This window comes from Pinus tabuliformis, chromosome 8, assembly GCF_031772625.1.
Source record: "Pinus tabuliformis cultivar Carrire ecotype Pingquan chromosome 8, CPIR1, whole genome shotgun sequence".
NCBI classification, from domain to species: Eukaryota; Viridiplantae; Streptophyta; class Pinopsida; order Pinales; family Pinaceae; genus Pinus; species Pinus tabuliformis.
In genome coordinates, this window is record NC_142294.1 from 1,559,325,285 (window position 1) to 1,559,351,936 (window position 26,652).

The 26,652-nt window shown below is 39.5% G+C and overlaps 1 protein-coding gene and 1 long non-coding RNA gene across 6 annotated transcripts in view; one reads left to right on the plus strand and one right to left on the minus strand.

The window, feature by feature from the left end:
• Window positions 1–15,509, minus strand: part of LOC149241914 (enhancer of mRNA-decapping protein 4-like) — a 103,391-nt gene extending 87,882 nt beyond the window's left edge. Inside the window, exons 1-5 of one of the 5 annotated variants that reach the window (XM_089374075.1) lie at window positions 15,157–15,509; window positions 14,622–14,741; window positions 14,338–14,508; window positions 2,381–2,573; window positions 1,808–2,202 (exon numbers count right to left, since the gene is read on the minus strand). In XM_089374075.1, coding sequence (XP_089230201.1) covers window positions 2,382–2,573; window positions 14,338–14,508; window positions 14,622–14,741; window positions 15,157–15,471 — 798 coding nt within the window. In that variant the 5' untranslated portion in view covers window positions 15,472–15,509 and the 3' untranslated portion in view covers window positions 1,808–2,202; window position 2,381. Of the gene's footprint in view, window positions 1–1,797; window positions 2,574–13,562; window positions 13,923–14,337; window positions 14,509–14,621; window positions 14,742–15,156 lie in introns of those variants that run through there. The other 4 variants (XM_089374074.1, XM_089374077.1, XM_089374076.1 and 1 more) reach the window with 4 other exon arrangements.
• The window catches only part of LOC149241917 (uncharacterized), a 97,964-nt gene that overhangs the window by 19,060 nt on the left and 52,252 nt on the right, over window positions 1–26,652 (plus strand). The window lies entirely within an intron of this gene.

Here is a 26,652-nt window from a genome sequence, read left to right on the forward strand (position 1 = left end):
TAGATGGTTGGATAGATTACTGAAATTTTCATTGATAAACATCCTTGTCTCTTCCATACTTCGCACCTATCTCTAATTGCTCCAAACAAGAGAAGAACAACTTATTTTTGAACAACCAATCATGTGAGGCAATTGCAAAGATGGGCACATCCAATGTCATCCAAGTTTAAGTTGTCATCAATTCATCCCCAATTTGCAAAGTAACGTGCATTTTACTGTTTTCATTCAAAACTATTGCTTATTATTACATTACTTCCAATTCTGATTTTCATCATAAATCTGATTTTTATCTATAGTTTATAATGTTGATTTGTGTATTCATGGTGTACCCCAGGGATATTTTTGGACACCATGCACATTACATTCTTTGAATAATTCATCGAACAATATTGGAAAACCTGAGTGGAAGCAGGGGTTGATTAAGGATGACCACAGAATTTACCATAACCATTAACAAGTGATTTATCATGTGCATGCCAGAATGGAACCTGTTTAAACCATCTAATACCATATTTCCAACTTGATACATTATATTTAGGTGGCATTTGAAGATGAAACGGGCTTTCACTACCACCATTATCATTGATATATGAGGATCAATGAAGAAAATATTTCTTAGATGCAGCCATGGAAGTGAAGCACTTAAAATTGGATTATTGCTTTTAAGACAATGTTAAATTTGCAATGGAATTAGTAGAGCCAATACATGATCTGCTTTGTTATGTAGATACAGCCAATGTTTAGGTAAGATTTATGATAACATGGACTCTACGAGGGATTCAAACCATCATAGATAGGAAATATCCCAGTTTATGGCCACAACTGAAACTAATTATGCATGGGTAGTGGAATAAATTGAACACCACACTTCACATGGCAGTGTATGCATTTAGAATAAAATGGCATGATCCTACAAGTACAATGCCTCCTTCCAGAGATAGAGAGCTTGTGGAAGGGTTCATGAATGTTGTTAGAAAAAAATATAGTTCTACAAATGAGGAAAGCGGCACCCAACATATGCTCCCAATTTGCCCAATTTTCATGTGGGCAAGGTGTGTTTGCTTCACATACTTCTATGATCAATAGAAGTAGGAAAAACAATCCAATTGATTTGCAGTGGCTCCACGCTATTGATGCTCCTAATTTGAACGTGTTTTCCGTAAAATTACTCTTACACGTAACTAACTTCTCATTTGTGAGGAATTGAAGCATTTATGCTTCCATCCATTCAATGAAGAAACATCAGTTGAGATCAAGGCAAAGAACTTAGTTTACATTCACAACACACTTCATCACATTGGTCAAAAAAAACCCCAAGGTATTAGGGGTGACGTTTCAGGAAATGGAACCAATACACAGAAGTGATGTTATATGTGTGGGCAAGGAGCCACAACCAAACGGCCTTGTCAAGATATCTCTAGTGATTGTTGGGAAAGAAAAGCCTATGTTTGAGAGTAAAGATTACCTAGAGAGCTCGATGACTAAAGACCTCAGTGGTGTCAATGATGACGAGGATGCGGCAAAACTAGTAGACTTGGCCAGAGGAAGCAAAATCTGTGAAAAATCGATTGCGGTTAATCCAATTATTATTCTCCTATCTTTAAATAAATTATTTGTCCCATCAAACTATTTATTGCAAATAATGAATAAAACACAATTGCAAAGTTCACCAATTAGATAGACTGCGGAAACTATGAGAAGAAAACCAATCACAAAAAAGGACACAATATTTTTGGACAAAACGTCCCTGGAAAAACCCTGAAGGGAAAGCCAATTCTTCAAATGTGAGGGTTTTATTATTAATGTTTACCAAATTTTGCAATTGGTAAATATTACAACTCCTTGCCAAACCACAACAAAGCTCTAGCAAAATATTTATTCACCTCCACAGGTCAATCTGCCCACTAGAAGGCTTACGCCCCCCTCTACAACCTGACACAGCCTTTCCTGCAATTCGCATTGTTAGACCTGCAATCTGTAGCGAATTCCTACAATTGGCCCTTTCCTGCAATTCGCACTGTTAGACTTGCAATCTGCAGTGAATTCCTACAATCAACCCTTTCCTACAATTGCACTAACTCCCCACAATTCTCTCTGCAACTAGAAATTTTGATCTATTAAACTGGCAACACGTACGACCTCTCCTGGAAATCTCGTACGGTCTCTCCTGGCAATCTCGACCTCTCTGTCTGCAAAATAACTCTGGAGAATTTCTCCTCCGAAAATATTTATTGCTTCATATGTCTCTGAAACCCTCCCTGGTGTCAAACCCCATGCATATGCAAAATGTATTTTCTATTTATAGATGAAAGTACAGTTTCTTTTCTCAGGGAAAAGAAAAAAAAGACCCTGTCTAACAAATATAATGGAATAAAATTACCTTAACTGAAAGAAAACCTGCACACCTTCTCAGGCAACCCACCAGGGCCACCACTGTTCTGTTTCGTATTTAAAGAACCCACACGAGAAGAACTTGTCCCTGCACTCTCTGCTAAAGCTAAAAGTTTGCGTTGGCCATCAGCCAAATCACTTTTAAGTGACTGAGCAAGAGATGATGCAGATGCAACAGTTTCCTGCAATTTGAAAAGACAGGTGACTAGTTACGCGCAAGTTAAGAGGCCAAAATGCACAATTGCTATTCAGATTTCCACACAGAAAAATGAAGTTTGCTTGTTTATAATAAATGGAAAGTGATACTGGTCTAATTCAAAACTTCAAGAATGTTAACCTCTCAGAAGTTTTTTTTGAGATGCAACTAAAAAAGTATTAGGACAGCAGCTGTTAACGGACTTTACTTAAAATTTAAATGCAATCAAGAAGACAAATTCAAAAAATAGAAAATAGGTGACTACGTGAGCACTAGTTGAAGGTTGCAAAGACACAGCATAAAATAATGGAGTTCAATTTCAGAATGGGAATCCAGAGTAGTTAAGCAGCATTGTAACATACCCAACAATTAGTCTTACAGACAGATTGTTTATATTCTTGAATCAAGTACAATGCCTACCATACTTGATGGGTTTAATATATGTCACGAATATCATAATTATCCTGCATACTAACTTATAGCGATCTAAAATGTTGTGCCTGTAATCAAGTGACTACTGCGGCAGACCTTTGCATGCTGCTTCCCAGAACCAGCACCATTTAAAATTGGAAAAAAAACCTCACACAATCATTGAACATAAAGGTCGAATCTGCCGTGGACAAATCTAAATGAATCTCATGCAGATCCCATCTCTCCTAGACATTGAGAAGAGAACAGCATTAGAAGACAACAGTTCAGATGCAGTATTCTGAGAATTCCAGGCAGAGCACATAACAAAAACGACATCAACGATAATGTGCTTCGGGGACAGGATGTTGCAACCCAACCAAACCAAAATAGGTCACCCTCCTCAAGGGCCACACCCAGATAAGTAACACAACAAATTTTGATGCCCACCTATGAGATATTCTCTCTTCCTCTTCTCTTTCTTCCTCACATTCCGACATTCTTACTTTTCTACAACGATGTTACAATGAGATGTAAGTTCTTTAGTCCCATCAGCCAATTGGCCTTGTAGACATTTTAATGAAACTCTAATTTATTCCAGTCTCTCTCAAACCCTCTCTCTCTCTCACACAGACACAAAGAAAGATTGCACTCGAATCAGTCTTGGACATATCTGGACAAATGCCATGCATATCACATCTCTCTCTATCTATCTATCTCTCAAGGGTACAGTGTGTGATACACGCTAAAAATCTTTGTAAAAATTTGGCTGAAAGGAAAATCCCTCTGGATATCAACAGACAAGATATAGATTTTACAAAAGAGGATGAGCAGGAGGGCATTAAAAGGCTAACACCAAGTGAGGCAAAAGACATAGACTCCAAGCAGAATATTTAAAATAAGGATAGAAATTTATTATCCAGCACAAAAGAGCAATACCAAATTAAATTACCATGGAGGGTATCCCCCTAGATTGTGCAACAAGCCTTATCCAGCATCTTCAGAGGGGGAAAAACCCAGGAAATTCAGAACCATAATGATAAGCTCAATCTTTTCCATACTGATCACGGAGATCATAGAGAGAGAGATCAACAAGTAGGCAGATGAGAGAGAAAAAAGAGCCAACAGACGAGCGTCTCATACCAAAGCACCCTACCACAAACATTGCCTTATCTTGCAGCAATGATGAAAAATTATGATGTTTTTTTTGTGGACTTCAGCAAATCCTTTAACACAGTCCCATGGGAGAAACTATGGAAAGGCCTACACAAATGGGAATCAGTCAAGTGGAGCAGAGTTGTTGAGAGGCTATGTGTGGGTTGGTGCCAGAATCAGAACACAGAAAGATATGTCAATGGGATTTAGCTGCAATGTAGGCATGAAACAGGGCTGATTCCTCTCTGACATTGTTTCAACTGTTTAACTTTATAGATAAACAAGAAGACTAGATGAATAACAAAGGTTGTGGATCAAGCATAGCATCAATTACAATAAAGAGACTGCAGATGATGTCTTCCTAACAAAAAATACATCACGCAGCCTACGAGAACATCTAACAGCTGTCGAGGCATTTTACAAAAAATTGGGTATGTTAGTCAACAGACGAAAGACTGACATGATGTTATTCACACTAAAAAGAAGACCAAACCAGGCTCAAACCATCTTCGAAAATTAACTCCTGGAAGTCAGCCAAAACTATAAATACATAGGACTGCAGGTCAATGGATTGTCAAATTAGCATGCACGAAAGAAGAGCTCTCCACAATCCAATCCAATGAGGGATCAATCTCCTCCATGACTTTGGGATCCCCAACAGATGCCTTGGACAATTGGTTGTCACAACCAAAGATTATATTGTGCAAATACCAAATCATTTTTGCTTCAAACAGTTTCCTTTCCTCGTGCAAATGCTCTCAAATATACTGTTAGTGCATTCACACCTGTTGAACACTAAAGTTGCACTTGGAAGTCTCCATGCCCAAGGATATTCAAAGCATTCCTGCACTTACAGAGTTCCAGATTTCACCAGGGCTTCTAAGCCCCTTCTCTCTCTTTTTCTTCATTGTGTTCAGACTTCAGATTCCACAGCGCTGCAGGGATATTGTATATATGATACTAGCATGATGAATAAAGCTATGTAACAGGCATAGATAGCTTAGGACTTTCTATCAAGTGAGTTCACGGTAGGGATTTTTCTTCACTTAATTAATTATTTGTGCTTTTCAGCGCTTAATAATTAATTGAGTTTTTTCTCCCAGATATACCCCCAATGCTGGAGTGCAGCTTGATGGTAAGGCCTTACATGAGCCCTAGTGTCTAGAGTTAATGTATCTACCATGTTAGATCACTTGTAAAATTTTGCGGAATTTGATTAGGTCTAAGTAAGATTTTTTAATAATTAAAAATTCCCTGCAAAATGGGATTTTTTAATTAATTTCGAAGTAATGATGTAAATCAGTGGTCCTAGGAAATGTCTAAGGCGTCTGACTACTCAAAATTCATCCTCATGACCCCAACGTTGTCCTAAGACCCACGTTGAGGGTCAAAAAACAACTTATAGTCCCTCGAAAGCCAATTTTTCTAATGTTGGTAGCAAAAAGGAAGAAATTTTCCCAAAAAAATTATTAATTTTTCCAAAGTCAAAAGAAGTCTAGAAACTGACATGGAAGGTGAGTGGCAGTTTAAATGATGATTGGGCATCCTAGGGCCCACCACATGAAGCACAACTCAAGTCAAATTTCCAACTACCAAGTAACCAAGTCAAAGGGCCCACGAATTTCCAGGTCGTGAGGCAAAACAAAATGGAAGCACAAGAATTTTATGTGATGAAATTTGGTTATAAGTCCAAAGTTAAGAATGAGTGGGGAATGGACCCCACCTCATTCCCTTCCCCTTGGTTCCACATACACCCAGCTAAAGGAAGCTTCCACACATGAAGGGATTTACGCACATGCTGAAAGGCTCCATGCAGCAAAGACTTTAATACACACAAATTGGATGAAATATTTCAAAGTTCAGTTAAACAGAAATTTCGTGGACTTGCCTAAACGTACTTCTCAACAAATTTCTACACCAGTCACACAGGAAGCTAGGAGGAGCTCACCCATGCAGTGGTCCTAGGAAATGTCTAAGGCGTCTGACTACTCAAAATTCATCCTCATGACCCCAACGTTGTCCTAAGACCCACGTTGAGGGTCAAAAAACAACTTATAGTCCCTCGAAAGCCAATTTTTCTAATGTTGGTAGCAAAAAGGAAGAAATTTTCCCAAAAAAATTATTAATTTTTCCAAAGTCAAAAGAAGTCTAGAAACTGACATGGAAGGTGAGTGGCAGTTTAAATGATGATTGGGCATCCTAGGGCCCACCACATGAAGCACAACTCAAGTCAAATTTCCAACTACCAAGTAACCAAGTCAAAGGGCCCACGAATTTCCAGGTCGTGAGGCAAAACAAAATGGAAGCACAAGAATTTTATGTGATGAAATTTGGTTATAAGTCCAAAGTTAAGAATGAGTGGGGAATGGACCCCACCTCATTCCCTTCCCCTTGGTTCCACATACACCCAGCTAAAGGAAGCTTCCACACATGAAGGGATTTACGCACATGCTGAAAGGCTCCATGCAGCAAAGACTTTAATACACACAAATTGGATGAAATATTTCAAAGTTCAGTTAAACAGAAATTTCGTGGACTTGCCTAAACGTATTTCTCAACAAATTTCTACACCAGTCACACAGGAAGCTAGGAGGAGCTCACCCATGCAGTCAGGAGAATGGTTGTTACAGCCACATGTACACTAGATATTCTCCAAGGGAGCAGCTCGAATTTGGTGGCATTGGCTCCTACCACTCTTACATTATCGGATTATCCACACTTGGAATCCACAGAAAATATGCACATGGGGAGAAAAGGCAACGCTGGGCCAGCAAGGGATTAAACTCAAAAATTTGTGGACAGTCACCTACAGCAGTTGGTTACACTTGGACAGTTTTGGTGCCACTTGCATATTTGCTTTTGCTTTGGGATTGTCAGCTTCTCCGCTTGTCACTTGCACTCTCATTGGGATGTTCTCCAATTTCCCTATGTAAATGAGTCTTGGGCTCCTATTGTAATCATTCTTAGATGAGCTATTTTGCTTGAGGAAATATGCAGAAATTTCTATTCAATTCTTTTATCATTTATGCAAATAAAGAAAGCCTTGGGGGTTCAATTTGGCTTGGGATTTCAGTTTGGCTTGGCTTGGTGTTCTCCTTTCATGGTTGTGAGATAACATTGTTCTAATGATCTGTGCTTAATGTTCTACATTGTTTCTAAGTCTTGTTAGCATCATCTGCCATTGATTGGATTGATTTATGTAAGCTTTCTTGCATCAAATTTTTGGATTAAAGAAACACCCTAGATTTAGGAGCACTAGTGTAGAAATCTAACATTGTTTGAACAAATTTTGAGTGTGGGGTAAGTCTTTCGTTGCACGAACCCACTCTCAAGAAACAAAGGTGGAAGGACCCATGCCAAGTAACTTTCAAAGGGCTCATCCAACGATTGAGAAGGGGGTCTCCTTACCTTAGTTCTCTAAAAATCATCAAATTTAAATTTTCTCTTGATAAATCTTATGTGCTTTACTTGTATATCAAGCTTTTGGAGCTTTTGGAAAGGCTTAGCCTTTCCTTGCTTGCGCAAGAGAGGAAATCCTTTCCTTCTCTCGTCGCATGCAATTGTTTTAGTGTACCTTGTTGAAAATGTAACTAGGTTGGTCTTCATTATTATCTTTGTACTTGTATCAATTTGTATTTCATGTGAAAGAAGAAAAATAATTTTATTTAAGCATGGGTTTCATGCTCAAGTCTCAGTCAAGCATGTTCTTCATGCTCCTAGGGTTTAATGGGTCAAAAGAGTTTGTCATATGTATAAGACTCATTTCGGCAATTTGTAACGAGAAAGAAAAAATATTTTTCAGTCTAGAAAGTCAATTTTGTCTCCCAAGACCAAGTTGGCCCTGCCAAAGAAAGTCCGTCTAGGAGAGGCCTATTCGACCCCTTGAGAAGGGTATATATTGGAAGAATACTTCAACCTATTTACACATTCATTCAAGCATTCGATCTCTGCACCAAGACAAAAAGAAAGAAGAGCGAAGAACAAAGTGTTGAAATATGTAACCAGGTTCGGTCTTCATAATGACATGCGTAATCATGATTTTATGTATTTGATGTAATGAGAAAAATAAATTTATTATTATTGATCTTGAGACATCGGTTTCATGCTCAAGGGAAACTTATTTTTAGGTCAAGCTCCCATTGTGAGCTCTTAGCATTAGTCATTGAGTCAAAGTCAATGGAGTCATTGTCATGTCTTGAAGACCCATTTGAGCATGTTACATATTGTAAAAGAGAATTTATTTGAGTCATTGTAAGAGTCAAAAGACCCCCCAAGACCAAGTACAAGTGCTACTAGCAAGTCGACCTCCAAATGAAGCAATCAGCCTACACCAAGATCAAGTCGGCCTGGAGTCAATGGCAAGTTGGCCTAGAATCATGTACAAGAAGCCTATGGAGGTACTCGGCCTCTCTCAAGGACACCCTTCACACACTTGATACTTGATCACAAGAAAGGAAAAAGGAGCAAAGAAGAGAGAGACGAAGGAAGAGAATAAAGGACGAATTTCTGAATTGGATTTGGGTTAGTTTCTCTTCACACATGTGAGGAAGCTAAGGCACATTACGCTGTTACAAATCACAGATATAATCACCTCAAAAAAACCGAATTAAGGAAAGGAGGTGATTCATCTTGTAAGCCGAAATCACCAAGCAACTAGTCCAAGTCTAGCGAAGGAGGAGAAGGGTTAAAAGAACCCTAATCTCATCACATGTGCGAAAAAGGCAATGAATTGCAGGGAGCCGAGAATTGCAGGAAGGAAAGTCGAAAGTTTTAGACCAGGATTCCAGGATCAAGGGTTAAGCTAGCAGCAATATCAAGAAGTAATTGACTTTGACTTGAAACAAGCACTGACTTGGTCTTGGACACTGTTTTACAAAACGGCCGAATCGACTCCGACTCAGCCGAGTCGAACCGAGTCAAAGGCCTGGGGAGTGACTCAGTGAGCTAACCGGTCCGGTAGACCGAGTCACATATGACTCGGCCGAGTCATCCAATGACTCGGCCGAGTCACTGTTGGGACGGCTGGGCAGCGTAAATGATAAAAAAAATTCACTTTTTTTGTAATTTTTGACAAAGTTAAATGCAGTTTATGGATTCCAAAGGGTAATAGTAATTTGTTAAATGCTTTTGGGGTCCATTTCCCCCTCCCAAACCCTATTTAAGACACCCAAATGCTCTCATTCACTCACAGCAGTCTTATGCATTTGAGTGAGAGTCTTCTTTGAGAATTAGTGAGCAGTTCTTGAGCTTGTTTTGGAGCAGCAGTGAGGAGTCTTGGAGGAGCATTGTAGCTGGAGTGAGGAGCTTCTTGGGCAGCCATTTGGAGCAGCATTGAGGAGCTGATTCTTGGAGCAAGCTTGAGGAGGCAGTTTGTGCCTGGAGGTATTTTTTTTCCACCTCTATAAATCTGTTTTTGCTTAGTAAATTTTAGGTGCATATCAAGAAAGCTTAGAGAGTGTTTTTTGTCAAATAAATGAACATTGAATCAATTTTTTATTTTTTTTTCATTTTCAGATTGTTTTCCTAGTCAAAAAATGGCACCTAGAGCAAAAGATCCTGCTTGGGCATATGTTGAAATGGTTGATAGTCAGATGCATTGCAAATTTTGCCATTGGAAAATTAAGGAAGGTCCTGGGGGCATTAATAGGCTGAAACAACACTTGGCAGGGATTAGAGGCCAAATTACCCCATGTACCTCATCAGAAATTGAGGAGATTAGAAAGAATTTGTTGGCCAGCTTTGAGAAATTTAAAGAAGATAAGGCTAGGCAAAAAGAGATACAGGCTGAAATTGGGAGGAAGAGGGAGATACAAAAAATGATGGCTACCAACCCCCACTATGATTTTGAGGGTTCTTCCTCTATCCCTCAAACTGAGGCATCCAACCCTTTCCGTTATGTTCCTCCCTCTTTTGGTTCTGTTCAAGATAAGGGAAAGGGTAGAATGAATTTGACAAAGGGTGATGTGACTATCAAAAGTTATTTCACTCCCTCCTCTCCATCAGATGCACATGGTCCTGAAGTTAGTAAAGGTCAAATTCAGCCCACTTTAGATGACCATTGGAAGAAAGAATTGAGGGAGACTGCTTGTGACTACATAGCTAGATGGTGGTATGATGCTGATATCCCCTTTAATGCTGCTCGTTCACCATATTATGAGCCTATGTTTGATGCCATACATGCTGCTGGAAAAGGCTTCAAAGGCCCTACTATGCAAGAGCTAAGGGGGTTTGGTTTGCAGAAAAAAATTCAATCCATTAATGAGTATTTGCAAGAGTTCAGGGACTCATGGGCAAGAACAGGGTGTACCATCATGTCAGATGGATGGACTGATCAAAGAAACCGTACCATCATAAACTTTCTTGTCTTCTGCCCACAGGGAACCATGTTTTTAAAATCAGTTGATGCATCTGATAAGGTAAAAGATGGCCACTTGTTGTTTCAGCTATTGGATCAGGTTATTGAGGAGGTGGGGTGGCTAATGTTGTTCAAATCATCACAGATAATGCCTCTAACTATGTTCTTGCTGGTAAACTGTTAGAGGAAAAACACAAGACCATCTTTTGGACCCCATGCGCTGCACATTGCATAGACCTCATGCTTGAGGATATTGGAAAATTAGATTGGGTCAGAAACACTGTAGATCATGCCAAAAGCATAACAAAATTTATCTACAATCATACACTGGTTTTGAGTCTCATGAGGAAACACACTGGAGGCAAGGATATTATTAGCACTGCCATCACTAGATTTGCTACACATTTTTTGACATTGCAATCTATGCTTTCCCAACATAGAAACTTGCAAAAGATGTTTTCCAGTGATGAATGGAATCAAAGCAATTGGTCTAACAAACCAGAAGGCAAAGAATTGAAAAGGAAAGTCCATGAAGAAACTTTTTGGAGAAAGGCAGCAGAGATTGTGAAGCTTGCTGAGCCACTAGTTAAGGTGTTGCGGTTGGTGGATGGGGAAAGGTTGGCTATGGGCTTCATTTATGAGGCTATGGATCAAGCAAAGGAGCAAATAAAGACAGCATACAAGGATAGAGTGGCAAAGTATGGGCCCATTTGGGCAATCATTGATGAAAGATGGAACAATCAACTCCATCGCCCTATACATGCAGCTGGGTATTTTTTGAACCCACGGTATCATTATAAAGCTAAGGAGTCAGGAGCTTTGAGGGGGGAGGTCAGAGATGGATTGGTTGATTGCATTGAACGCATGATCCCATCGGAGTCTGATCAGCTGGAGATACATCAACAGGTCACATCCTTCAGCAATGCAACAGGTACCTTTGGGAAGAACCTAGCAAAGATTGCAAGAGAAGCAGATGAGCCAGGTAAACAAAAATTTCAATTTTCAATTTCTTAATGGTTTTACAGGTTTACTTTTTTTATTAAAGTTTGTTAAATCATTTATAATTTGAAAGTTAGATATAATTTGTAATTTTGTTGAGCTTCAGCCTTCATCTAACTCATAATTCATTACACTCCTATGTTTTTTGCAGCACAATGGTGGGAGGCCTTTGGTGGCCAGTGCCCTCAATTGCAAAGGTTTGCAATTCGTATTTTGAGTCAAACTTGCAGTGCATCTGGGTGTGAGCGCAATTGGTCTGTCTTTGAGAGGATTCACACAAAGAAGAGAAACCGTTTGGATCAAAAACGGTTGAATGATCTAGTTTTTGTCCAATACAACCTTCGGCTCAGACGAAACCAATTGCTGAACAAAAGACCTGATTCAGATCCCATTGTGTTGGAAGACATTGATCCAACATCAGATTGGGTAGTGGAGAGTCGTCCACCAGAGTTTGATCCTGATGAGGATCTTGATGAACTTGAACATGTTGTTCAAATTCAGCCTGTTCAGTTGGATGCAGATCCCAATCCACCAGCCTCAGTCTCACAGCCAGCAAGGACTCCAGTTGTAGGTGCTTCCTCTGCTCAGCCACGACAGAAGCGCAGCCGCATATCTACTCTATCTCAGCTTGCATCTGCTGCACAGCCTGCTAGTGGTACTGGTACCACTTCTACAGTTGCAGTTGGAGACGATGATGATGATGAGGAGCCATGGGGCCCCTTGTCTGACTCTGATGATGATGATCCAGAGATTGGTCGAGATGATCTTGGCTCCTCTGGCAGTAGCTACTAGCCAGTAGAACTAGTATTGCAGTCTGGTCACCATCACAGTTTACTTTTGTTGTAGAGGCCATTTCTAGCCTCCTTGGTTACTTGTATTTTGTTTTGAGTCTTTGATCATGTATGACAGTTGACTATGTATTGCCATTGGGTACCATTTTGATATAGTGGATTGGTTCATGAGCCTACTTTGATCATATGTTGTCTTCCATCTATATTATAATGCTGTGTGTTTGGAAACATGAATAAAAATCTTTAAAATTATGTTTAAAATATTTAAAATTATGTTTTTTAATAAAAAAAATAAATATTTAATGTATTTTTTACAACGACCGAGTCATTGAAATCGAGCCGGCCGAGTCATTACCGTTTCGGAGTTGGAGTCGGAGTCGATCCTCGGCCGAGTCGGAGTCGGAGTCGGAGTCTTAAAACATTGGTCTTGGAGGGGTCTTGGTCAAGGGTCTAGGTCTTGGAGTTCGTCAATTGAAGATTCTATAAGAAGAAGAATTATGCGGGTTTTCCTCTCAAGATTGGAGAGGTTTTGGCAAACTAGTTGAAGTAAAAACATACTCAGATGTTGCAGTTCAGACGATGAAAATTCCAAGTGAAGATTATGCAACCAACTCAACAACATCAATACATGAAGTAAATTAGGAGATTGCCACACGCATGATAAGCGGAAATCAAATCACAAAAACTCCTTATCAATATCCGAATCACAAGAGCAAACATCTCAATCAGTCTACATATTTGTATCACTCAAAACAAAAACAACAGCCTTATGTTTCGAAGAATACTAATGTCTACCATAATCCAATCCTGTGATAACAATTCATCCCAAGTTTCTAGCAATCGCAAGATTCCACAGAAAATTAATTTGGGATGCCTAGATCATTTTACTATTCAACAATTTTGTACCACACTCAGAAGTTCATATCGTCTTGTATCATCAAAGATAATAGTTCCATAAGTTGAGGCGACAAAGAGACATTATGAAACAGAAAAATAATAAATATATCAAGCCTTTTCATTAATAAGCTTTAAGGACAAAGCTTTTCTAAAGGGGAAGGCATGTTACGAAATAATTAATAATTAATAAGTTAACAGTGATTAGTATTCTGAAGAGGAATGTCTCAAAATACATTACTGTTCATGAAGGGGTACCCACCTAGGTATGGGACCCTCTGTTGTAACCAATTCATATTCTTCATTCATAAATTCTATATATATATATATATATATATATATCCCCTCAATGGACGTATTCGTATTCCGAGTGTTCTGAAGATTATTGTATAGTACAAACTTTGTTCGTTACAGCCTGCCATGGGCCCATGGCCGCTATACAACCACAGGCTTGAGGGCTCAGCCTGCCCAAGCCTTTGCAAGACTCCCCTCAAACCTGTAGAAGTATTCTCCTTACACAGCCATCACTCTCTTGGTCAGATGACCTAATTGTACTCTGTGTTTATTCATTGAACATTAATAAAATTATTTCATCATCTTATTCCTATCAAGATGAAGATGACAATTTATGATCATTACATTAAATAGTAGCAGATTCTTTTTGATTCATTGAACATTCCACTGCAACCATACTCCTAGCAAGGAAAAATTAAAGATAACCATCAAGTTTCACCTGCCATGTGACATTTTAAGGAGTTTATAAAAGGTCACTGAAGGAAGTGTGTCTATGAACTTTTTGTTGTACAACATATGTAAATTTAGATGTGTAATGAAATTTTTAATATAAACTAAAAATCAAAATTCCAACTTTGCAATGTGCATTGAAATTGAAACTAAAGATGTTTAAAATCGTAAATAGGGATCCTATAATGTGACTTTATAGCATTTAAGTACATCAACATATAATTAAAAAATTAGATCATTAAGTTGTTATAGTGGTTGAATTGGACCACAAAATTGGCTCTTACCAAAGTGTTTTGATTCAGAGTTTGGAGAATAAGATATTTCTATAATGATAAAAAAAAAATGCCAGTTCCTCGACTAATGTTGCAAATCTACTACTGCTAACACATGACAGATTGCAATACCTTAGGAATAGATGCAAGTGCAGTATGAGATGCTGAAAATTGCTGCTGAGCAGCACTCGTATGCTCGGTCATTCCTTTTCGAAAAGCAGTGTCTACTTGCTCAAACATAGCTCTACAAGAATGATCAAAGGCTGGAATCACTGAAGCTTCAAAGCAAGTCCGCAAGGAATCCTGAAATAAAAGTTCAATATCTAGTTATGCCCACTCTAACAAAAGGTATATATATAGACCTTAAAATATTCATGCAAGTACTAAAACCAGTAAATATAATCTATGTTTATCACCTGCAGCACTTGCTTCCCAGATGACTGAAACTGAGTTTGGATTTGTCGAGATAAAGCTGGCTCAAGTTTTGCTCCAACTGACTTTTCTAGCAAAGTAAATGCCTTATCACTTATTCCTTTCTGCAGAATAATGCATGCTCAGAAACATTCATATCATAAAATAAAATAAAAGTAAAAAAAGCCAATGTAAGATGTTACTTCAAATCTTATTAACATGCCGTGATGCAAACAATCTCACATTAAAGTAAATAATATTAGAAACTGAATTGTACAAAAACAAATTAGATGAACTATATGCTGAAATTGCCATCGAGAAGAGCTCCAATAGACAAACAAGGCAAGATGGGAAAAGGATGATATTGATGCATGTGGAGCAATTCTTCCCTTTGGAAACAATATTATAAACACTGATAGGAGACAGATAAACTAGACATTCTCCAAACAACCAAAGACAGATAACAAATCGAGAAAAATGCATTAATGGAAAAAGGGTTATCCTAGAAAGCGATATAAACATAGAAATAAAGGGAAAAACCTGGAATGCATCATTTATTGCAGTTGAAATAGCTTTCTCCACAGATGGTGTAACTAAGCGTGCCACAGATGGACCCAAATTGCTAATCTCCTTTTTCAAAAGGCGCTCCAAAGTAGCAGGCAATTCTTTATTTAAAGTGTTAGTCAACATAGCTGACAATTGCCGTTCGGATCTCTCGCGTTTTGCATTTTCTTCCTGAATTCTTGCCCATAAGGAATCTACTTGAGCTTTTAGAAGCTTTTCCATACGTTGCCCAAGTGCTGCCTCCATTATTTTGCCCTCTTTTACAATAGGAGCAGCAACTGTCCCTGTCATTTGCTTTTGCAACTCCTTCTGTGTGGCAATTAGCTAACAACACAAAACCACCAGTAAGAAAAGTAACTAGAAGTAACTATTAAGTAGCATGGGCCCAACACAAGACAAAAATATTTTTAAAAAAAGCTATATATAACATATAATATAATGCATAACAGAGACAAAATTAAAATACTTTCAACATCAAGCAAGATTAAGACACGAGTAAGCCCTATTTTGCACAGCGAGAAATGATAAATTATTTCAGGTAAATTATGTTGGCTAAATCTATTAAAATAGCAAATATAGTAGAACACTGGGAGATATTTTATAAAAACATCAAATTTTTACAACTTAGTCAACTTTAAAAATGCAATGTGAAGAGGGACGAAATTCATTTACAGACTTACATTAATTCAATTATCTGTGAGAAACTCATGTTACTTAAAATTTCCCATGAAAACAAATCTAGTCTTAATTTAGGACATTTGTTAGAAATGCCAGCCAACATACACATTCTATATTCTAGGAAAGCTTGGGCTAAGCATTAGAAAAATGAAAAAAAAGGAGAATCTTTTTATGTAAACTGTTTTATATCTTATACCTCTGGGACTGGCATATACATCTCCTTAAAAAGATATGAAATATAGGCCCATGAAAATTACTTAAAATAGCTAAGAACACCTAATACTAATGGGATAAGAACTTTCTGCTGATTTTATCTTTTGTTTCAACTTTCAACAAAGAATTTTACTGTAGCCGCAACTTGTAACCAGTTAAATGTGGAACACAAGCTATTCCAGTGTGAGTCAAGAAAAAGAAAAAGAGCTTTCAAAAAAATTATGCAATGCCCCCATTCTATTGTATACATACATGCATACAATCCATACATGCACACATACATACATGACATACATAAATTCATACATACATGCATACGTACATCCATACATACATTGTATGTATGTAAGTATGGGTTGTATGCATGTATGTATGGATTGTATGCATGTATGTATGGACGTATGTGTGCATGCATGTATGTATGCACGTATGTATGTATGTATGGATGGATTGTACAGATGTAGGTATGCATGTATGTATGGACATATCGTGACCCCTATGTGTATGCATATATGGATTGCATGCACACATCGAAATACCATCTCTCCTCCCTCTCAAGGATTTTATGGTCCGGCTCTGGAAATAAATCGAAATACCATCTCTCCTCCCTGGAATTGATTTTCAGACACTCAGAAAGTGGTGACTAGGGCATTAAGGAAACAAGATTTCAATGGTGCGTTGCTTAAAAAGAATCTTTGGAGAGCTTTCATGGGGCAAGGTATCTAGCAAAGCATCATTAGGGAGAAATATCTTTAGCACGCTAATTTCGAGCAGATCATGTGTTGAAATGTAACTAATGTCCGTCTTCAAAATTGTATATGAGTCATGACTTGATGTAATTATTGATGTACTTGTCAAAGAAAAATAAAAGAATATTTATTTTATTGTGAAATGGGTTTCTTGCCCATAGTTATTGTGTCCTAGGTCAAAGCACACATTGAGTGCTCTAGGGGTCTTGATGAAAGGTCAAAATTTCAAAGTCATGATGTACTAGCCCTTGGAGGGCTCATGTATTAAGAAGGAAAAATTATTATTGTATTATGTCAAGTCTAGAAGCCTACAAGAGATGGGCCGACCATCCTTTCTCAAGTCATCCTAGAGAGTCCTCATTCACCCCACATGATGCCTATAAAAGAATAACTCGCTCTCATTCAAAGACACACATCTCTAACGAATTACTTCTGATTCTAGCAAAAGAGTGAAGGTCTGATCCAACGAATTAGAGGAGCAAAATTTTGAGGAGGTGTTGACGGTGTTGGATCCGCCAACATTCAGGGGATCTCCCCGGAATGAAGTCCCAACTATACCTCATGTTGTTTGGTGTAGGAGTCCCATATCGGTATGATGGCCCGGTTGCCATTATCTTCAAAATATGCCTTAGCTCTTGCTTGTCAACACATGAGAGTGATATACTTGGTCTTCAAAAAGAGAGGTACATGTGCTTGGTGAGTGCTTAGTGTAACTTGTGTCTAAGTTCCTTCACTACAGAGGGGGAGAGTGAAAGTGAGTCTCTGGTCGAGAGGGAGTAGTCCCAACTCAGGTAGAAACACACACAACACAACATGATTCGTGCAGCCTCCGGCGGAGTAGTCCACAAGGATGTGGCAGTGACAAACACTAAGGTAAATAAATAGCATGTACAACACCCAACGGAGTAGTCCACACGGATGCGATGATCGTTATAACAAATATACAAGAATGAATCTATCTAGTGTCTGGTGGAGTAGTCCACACGGACGAGACAACAATAGCAACCATTACAACACATCTTCAACAATATATGCACTAGAATAACCGAAGTAGTTCAACTATCCTAGTACAAGTTAAGCAAACATGCATTACAAGCGTTTAAAGAATAGTCTTACAAATGAATACAACGCATGCATGAAAACATGTTGGCCTATGACAGGCTTCTGAATTAAGCGAAATTTCCAAGACACATTCGTACACCATACATCACTAGCCCCAGTAGTGGAGCATTGGAGCCACTGCTCACTCCTCAAAGAAAAGATTACAGACTCTCAAGGCTATGTGGGAGGAGCCAAGGTGAAAAGTCCTTTGCATGTACAAATGAGGGGGTATATATAGCCAAGGGTGAAATTGACCCTTGTGACTCTTTGACTTCCCTCATGACTATTCGACTTACACGACCCTTCGACTTTCATGACTCTTCAACTTCATTTGTGGGTCTCTTGGACTTCCACGTTACATCACATTGATTACAACAAGTATGGCCCAAAGTAGCGATGTAGCCAAGACGACTCATGACACAACTCGACACATGAACATGCTGATTGTGGTGTCCATGTCATGCTACTTTGTTGTTGGGTGATGAGAATGCTCTTGGTGTATCATATCTTCACCTTCGCATGACGAGGTGTGCGGGGTCTTTGATGGTCTTGGTATTCGCTTGATGGTTCATGCATGTGTATGTATCTCCTTCGCTTGCTACTTGGTATGCTTCGTGTGTTTGTCCAACCACGAGCAAGTCTTCTAGCATGCGCTCCTTCTTCATCTTGTTCGTCGTCGCACCATGTTCTATTCATGTACATGCTTCTGCAATCACTCATGACGAGACGACATCAAATCCAGAAATCTCCTAATCTCCCATGATGCATCGTTTTCCGTGATCGATCAGGGTGACCAGGAGGGAAGACAAGGTACTGAGACTACGCAAAGCACAGCGTAGTCCAGGATGCGGGGCTGCGGAGTGTGGCCTGGACTGCAGGGAAAAATTGTGTTGTTTTCACTGGGAGGCTGCACAATGAGGGGCACCAGTGATAGTTGCAGGTCGGGAAACTGAGAGAGATTACTACGCAAATTCTAGAGGGAGAGCCCAACAAGGCTACCAGAAGACTGGTAGGCGAAACTGCGCAGTTTTCCGAAGCAATGCGAGGCAGAGTTGCTAGTGGACTAGCAAGCAAATCTGCACAGTTTCCAAGGGTAGTGCAGAGCAAGGCAACGGGGAACTGCTAGTCAAGACTATGCAATTTCCAGAGGTAGTGTAAAGCAAGCCAATAAGGGAATAACAGGTCATGATTGCACAATTTCCAGAGTCAATGCATAGTGGGGCAATGGGGACCTGACAGACATGACTGCGCAAAATTTTGAAGACAGTGCAAGGCAGGCAGTCCAGGGAGTACTGAGCATATCTGTGCAGTTTTGGGGAACAGTGCAACCCGAGGTCTCGGTGCAGTGCAGATTTCCAACAACCAGAGGGAGGCTTGATGACTGATGATGCGGGAAGTGCAGCTTGGACCAGGCTAGGAAATAATTTCTATGCAATTCTGGGCAGCAACAGGGTTACTTAGGGCTGAGATTGCGCAATGCAGCTCAGTCAAGGTCTGGTTGAAGGAGGTTGCCAAGTCGACAAATACTTTGGGAAAAATGGCTAAGCGTGGGAGCAAGTGAACTCGTGCATACATGACCTTGTGAACGCACACTTAGCATGACTCAACGACAAGACACCTCAAACCAACAAGCCAAACATGGAAAAGCATGACCCTCTACGAGACTGTCTAATGGTGAAAGTGACAAGTGCAACACTTGGGATGGACCTTCGGACGACCGTGACGACACTTGTGCGACAGTGCTTACAACATTGTGTGAGTGCGACGGGTGTTTACATAGTCAAAACAACTCATGCACACAAAAACAAACCTTCGATGTCATCAGAACAAGGTCACAAGCATGACATAGCAATCAACATGCCAAAGACGATAGTTGGTCAAACAAGCGAAAAGGAAGCAAGACATGTAGAGGAAACGCATGAAGTGACTTTTGTGTTTGCACACATGCATGTTATTGAAGACATGATGATATGACAATGACAAGCAATCCTACAAACTACACTAAGAGATGTACTTCAAAAGGTGTTCTTTACTTACCATACTTACCCTCAAGATGATCATGCATCCAACGGAGTTTGCATGTGGTCTTGATCTTTTTCCATCACTTAGTCTCTTGGTCCTTCTCCTCAACTCCTTGGGAGTGATCTTAGCATGTCACCTTTTCCTGTAGTCACTAAGAGATAGATCAACACAATTTCAGCAGGCAGTGATTGTTGCTGGGATGAGGCCCTAGGAGGCCCATCTGCGTAGTTTCTGAATGCAAGACAAATAGGGCAGCTTGGACAACAATGCACAGTTTCGAGGCACAAGACACTGCTGCGGGATGGGGTCTTGTGAGGACACCTCTGCACAGTTTCTGAGTACAGTGCAGCCTGGGCAGCTGAGAGGCAATACTGCGCAGTTTATGGATGCAAGGCACTGCTGCGGGATGGGTTCCAGGAGGACACATCTGCGTTGTTTCAGGGTGCAAGGTAGAACTAGCAGTTGAGGGACAATACTGTGCAGTTTCTGGACACAGTGGGTTCCGGCTGGAGGAAGGACACTGGAGGAAACCACTGCGCAGTTTTGGATGCCAAGGGGGGTTGGGGTCTTTGCGCACTACGCAGCTTCAGCAGGCAAGGGAAAAAGCTTAAGGGTTGCAGACGCAAAGTGCACAGTTCCGGGAAGCTGGATGAGGCTAGGTTGCTCGAGAAATTGGCTAAGTGTGATATCAGTGAAATAGATGTAAACAATGATAGGACTCAACTATGATCACACATGAACACTTAGTGATACAATGTAGACCATCTAGAATGTATAAAACATACTCTGCTTGATGCAACAACCTTCATGACAAGAGTGCGTGAAGTGAGTGTGAAACATGTCTATGTAATGAAAACAACTCATACGCACAAGATTTCCTTGAAGCAAAACAACATTCCCTTTGCGTGACAAACAACAATCCCTAAGCCAAAGATGACACATAGTACAAAAAGATGAGAACGTGAACAACTCTTAAGATCAAGGAGGAGGCTTGAGATCGTCATCCTACCAACAAGTGACCAAGGAACGATCGATCACAAGATCCAGGATAGGCTTTGAAATTTGCATGCGAGCCAAAAAACTTTAAGGTGGTTGTACAATAGGAGGCCAGCAAAGAAATAAAGGAAGCGAATTTTGTCTCTGCCTGCCCACACATGTGAGTTTGTTGGAGGACCTAGGATTTGTGAGAGATTTTTCGGCGGAAATCACATGGAGTACCATTCGACAAATGGTACTCCATGTGATTTCCGCCGAAAAATCTCTCACAATCTTGATATGGATCACAGAAGCCTGAACTCTTTGACCTAGGGTTTCCTCGATCCTAATTTTGTAGAGATATTATTTGGGGTTTACTTGGCTCATCTCTTGGAAGGTTTGGTCTTAGGTCAAGGTCTTGGAAGTCTTCATTGAATTGATTCTATAAGAACAGATTTCTGGGTTTTCCCCTAGTGAGGTTTTACCTTGTCTTGGAGCCTATTTATGGTGCTATTGTGTTTGCATTATGATCTTCTTATTGGCATTTGTCTTGATGATGAACAGAACTAAATAATGATGATAATGTCCTAATATAAATAACAAGAAAATGTCAAGGATTAAAGAGAAATCAAGTTCATAAATACTCTAACTCTCTGCCCTAGATTTCTCAAAATGGTATTAGAGTTAGGGCTTTAAGGTGAGGGCGGTAAAGAAGATCATCTAGGCACCATCTAATCTCAGAAGGAGAGAATTTCCTAGTCCCAGTTTGAGAAGAAAAGAAGAACAAAATTTTGGGCACAAGTTCTAGCCCTAATTGCAAAGATATGGTCACTAGCATACACAGAAAGGAGCGAGAAGTTTTAGAGGGATATAAGCACTATTTTTTATGACTGAATAGCTAGAAGATCTACTCTCCTTGGACCGAATTCATCAATCAAGAAACCAAAGTTTTGGACTCATTCTGTTAGTCCTCTTCTTTGTGGTTATCAAGCCCTAATCTCTGAAACAAGGCCACAAGCCTATTCTTGTAGAACGAGGGCATAAAATCTTGAGTTTGGAAGGATTAAGAGGCTAGTCAAGTAGCCTATGAAAGGCCCTTTGGTGAAGGAGTGAAGGTCAAAAGAGACCTCACAAGGTCTACACCCTCCATCCAAATTCTCGAATTTCTACGCAAAACTCCAATCTCTGGTATGTATTTAAGCAAATTTATTTGAAGGTCTGTTCTGAGTTTCAAGGTATCAAAACCCTGTACATTATCACTTCCAATTACCTTAAAAAAGAGTAATCCCTCTGTTAAATATCTAAATTTCTAAGGTATTTTTTTTGTAATACATTGGAAGCCCTAGAAAGACAGTCTCCAAGGTATCAAAAATCTGAGCTCTAAGATACTTGCTTTACACCTATGCACTAAGGAGATCCAAGATTGAATTCGTTGGAGGCCTATTTTGAGCATAAGTTCTATTTGTAGACCATTGTCAAAAGTGCCAGAGTTCTAAAGCAAAGTCTCTTTGTAAAACAAAATCCATACCCTACTTTTGTGCATTCTCTAAAGATCAAGAAATCCTCAATTTTGTTCCATCATGGGAAGGGGTTATCGATACATCAGTAGCTGACAACAAGATAAGTTTTGTTGGCAGTCATTGTCAACATCTTGGAAACTTCAAGAAATTCATGGTTAAATGGTATATCATTGCAAACAGTTCTCTAGATCTGTACATCATTGGTGAACAAGCAGAAGAGCAGTAGTATATTGATCCTGAAGCAAGATAAGCAAATAAATACAGTGATGAATATCTTGAATTGATGCACACCTTGAGAAAAAATGATGAAGAGACCATGGCATCCAAAATAACAAGTCCCTACAACAAAGGTGTGTAACCTTGAGGCATGTATGGCATAATTTATTAAGGATCCAACATGAAATGTTGTAGGGTTGGTTGAGTGTATGGTTCTAGGATTTATTGTTAAAATTGTTGATATTGGTATTGATATCTAAAACCATCGACGACATAAGTAAACCCTAGTCATATGGAAACCCTAACCTTGTTCCCTCATAGAAACCCTAACCTTGGCTTTTAGGATGTGTACAATCTAGGGCTTGTGACAAGTATGTATGGATAAGGTTGATGAGTTGTACATGGATCCCTTGGTCTAGGGTTGGCACTTGAAAACCCTAGGAATCCATCCTCTAAGTTTCCATGGTAACCCTAGATTGACAAATTGACATCATGCTTTTGTTTTTGTATATTTTGCTTGGGTGTACTTGTTAATAAATAATGCAGGTATAGGAAGTAAAGGAAGAAGGATGAGCAGATCCTTTGTTTTGGCAAGCATGATGGAGGGAGGGGAGTTGCAAGGACCCTTGGATCCTTGGGTACTTTGATGTATAAAGCCAAATTCATGGTATGATCATGCGATTGTGGATGCCTAGAAGAGAAAAATTAATAGCAGCATACGAAAGGATTCATGAACTTGAATAGCAGTAAACTGGTTGATATAAAGATCTTGCTGCAAGCTAATAATAATATATGCTTCTTAGAAGTTGTTGGTTCAGTTGCAGCACATTGAACCTCATCTTGGAAATGAGGAGCAGGGCTAGATGACTGGCTAAGATATGTTGATGTTCCGCTAAAGACTCTGATAAAGATTGAAGGAAGACCATGATGCTAAAGATGACATGATATATTGTTAGGTTCTGCACATCCTGCTATATGAAGAAGATTCGTTTTAAGTAAGATATGATGACTCCATTGGGTTGTTGCCTTGGTACTTGGTCCAAGGAGTTGATGTAAATCACGATGACAGATGTAATAGAAGGTTGCAAATGTCGATGATCATGTTCTGGTAGATCACTTTCTTGATGTTCAGAGGGAGCCATGTTCGAGCTCTATGATGATTGGTTCGTCAAGATGCAACAAATGCAGACTGATGATGTGGAAAGTGACAGTGGACTTTGTCTTGATGTTGTAGTTAGAGGGCTCTGTGATGTTCAAAGAAAGTTCGCACGTGTGATGATGAAGATAGAGCCCTGAGAGCTACTGTCATAGTAATTGATGATGGACACCCTTCCCTATTTAAGAGGGAGTGGCAGATATGGTTCTCTACTTCATGTGTCATTCACTAGACCAAGACTAATAGTCCTAAGTCTTAGTGAAGGCCATGAGGAGAGAATGGCATCCAGAGGATTGGGTATGCATCTGAGACTGATAATCCTTGAGGATTGTAAATCAAAGATAGGTAGTAGTCTCGTGACCGACACTCTATGAGGATCTGACAGGGTATCCAAAATAAGAGTGGTCGAAGAGGACCAATATTCTTTGAGGATTGGGAATCCAAGATAAGAATAATCCTAAAGGGACATACTTGGTGAACATTTGGGTGGGGTATGTGTCCTGAGAGGTAGTGTGGTGTCCCATGTAAAGCCTCCCAGCATTGTGCTATGATCTATGGAGAGACAGAGCTTGTTAGTAAAGGCCTTGCTATGTTGACAATGTTGGTTATATATTGATCATAATGTTGATGCTTAATATGGCTTACCAATCCGACTCTTGTGAGAATAATTCAATAAAAGTATTGTCTTTGTACCTATGGTCTAATATGAATACCTCCCTTGTTAAGAGGGAGTGCGGAAATGTAACTAGTGTCGGTCTTCAAAATTGTATATCAGTAATGACTTCATGTAATTATTGATGTACTTCTCAAAGAAAAAGAAAAAAGAAAAATGATTTGTAAAAGAAAATTTATTTTATTGTAAAATGGGTTTCTTGCCCACAGTTATTGTGTCCTAGGTCATGGCACCCATTGAATGCTCTAGGGGTCTTGATGAAAGTTCAAAAAATCGAAGTCATGAGGTACTAGCCTTTGGAGGGCTCATGTATTAAGAAAGAAAAATTATTATTGTATTATGTCAAGTCTAGAAGCCTCCAAGAGATGTGTCAGCCAACATTTCTCAAGTCGGCCTAGAGAGGCCTAATTCACCCAACATAATGCCTATAAAAGAAGCGCTCGCTCTCATTTGAAGATACACATCTCCAACGAATTACTTTTATTCTAGCGAAAGAATGGAGGTATGATCTAGCAAATTAGAGGAACAAAATTCTGAGGAGGTCAGCGAGGAAGTAAAGGAAGCGAATTTTTGTCTCTACTTGCCCACACGTGCGAGTTTGTTGGAGGACCTAGGGTTTCCTCAATCTTGATTTTGCAGAGATATTGTTTGGGGTTTGGCTGGTTCATCTCTTGGAAGGTTTGGTCTTGGGTCAAGGTCTTGGAAGTCTTCATTGAATTGATTCTATAAGAAGATATTTTTGGGTTTTCCCCTTGTGGTGTTTTGCCCTGGCTTGGAGCCTATTTCTGGTGTTCTTTTGTTTGCATTGTGATCTTCTTATTGGCATTTGTCTTGATGATGAACAGAACTAAATAATGATGATAATGTACTAATATAAATCACAAGAAATGTCAAGGATTAAAGAGAAATCAAGTTAATAAATACTCTAACTCTCTGCCCTAGATTTATCAACATCATGGTTGGTGCGTCGGTGGAGAAAAAGTCCTCCTATATTTGGCCCGACACGATGAGAACTAGAGATTGGGTGTGTTGTAACCTTTGTTGGATTGCCGACAAGGGTAGTCATATTTTAGTCGGGCTTGATGCAATTATTGGGATGGATGGTATCCATTCCCTCTCTTTCCCAATTATCCAACATCTTAACAGTAGCGGCATCTTTACATTAAAGCACATAAGCTTCTCATTGGTTGTTGGTTTCCCATCCATTCATGGGAGGAGCACTGAAGAGTTGGATCTGCCTCCTTATTTTTCCATTGAGTGGGAATCCTACCGTTCACATATACTTCAAGTTGTCATTGTTTTATCTGATAAGGAGGATAGACTGACTTGGGGCGGAGTATCATAGGGTGGTGAGATCAATGCTAAGGCAGCATATAATTACATTTTGAATCAATATCAACAAGACACTACCACCATTTGGTTGGCACGCATGTGGAAGTGGGAAGCTCCAACAAAGCTTAGATGCTTTTTCTGGCTTGTTGTTCACAACTGTATTCTAACATGGGACAACCTTGCCAAGAGAGGCTTCTTGGGTCCAGGATTTTTCCCTCTCTGTAGATTAGCTAGTGAGGACATTGCACACTTATTTATGTCCTATCCTATTTCTATAGCTATTTGGGAGGAGGTTCTTTATTCCTTAAGATCCCTTTGCATTTGGACAAAACATACATTATTTCATGTCTTTGTTTTTGGTCTTCTAGACCGCTAGAATACAATGCCATCCCCCTATATATCTTCTGGGGCATCTGGCGTTTGTCGGAATGCTTGCATTTTTTAGAATTTTGTCCCGGATTTTAGAGCCACTACTCTCATAATGGTGGCATGTTTTATGGAAATCGACCCTTGGAAATCTATTTGTAACAAGCATTGTTGGTCTCATAAACCCCTTGACAACATACATCCTATTGGATTCTTCAATGGTGCTTCAGTGGGTGATTTGTGCGGTTGTGGCACCATCATCATCCTTAATCCTTCCCTGACCTTCCCCTTTTATTGGTCCTGTTGAAAAGTGTAACTAGGTTCGGTCTTCATAATGACATGTAATTGTGATTTTATGTAAAGAGATGTAAAGAAGAAAAATAAAATATTGTAATGCTTGCATCATAGGTTTCATGAGCAAGAGAATTTGTTTTTGAGTCAATGCTCCCATTGAGAGCCTTTAGGAATTTT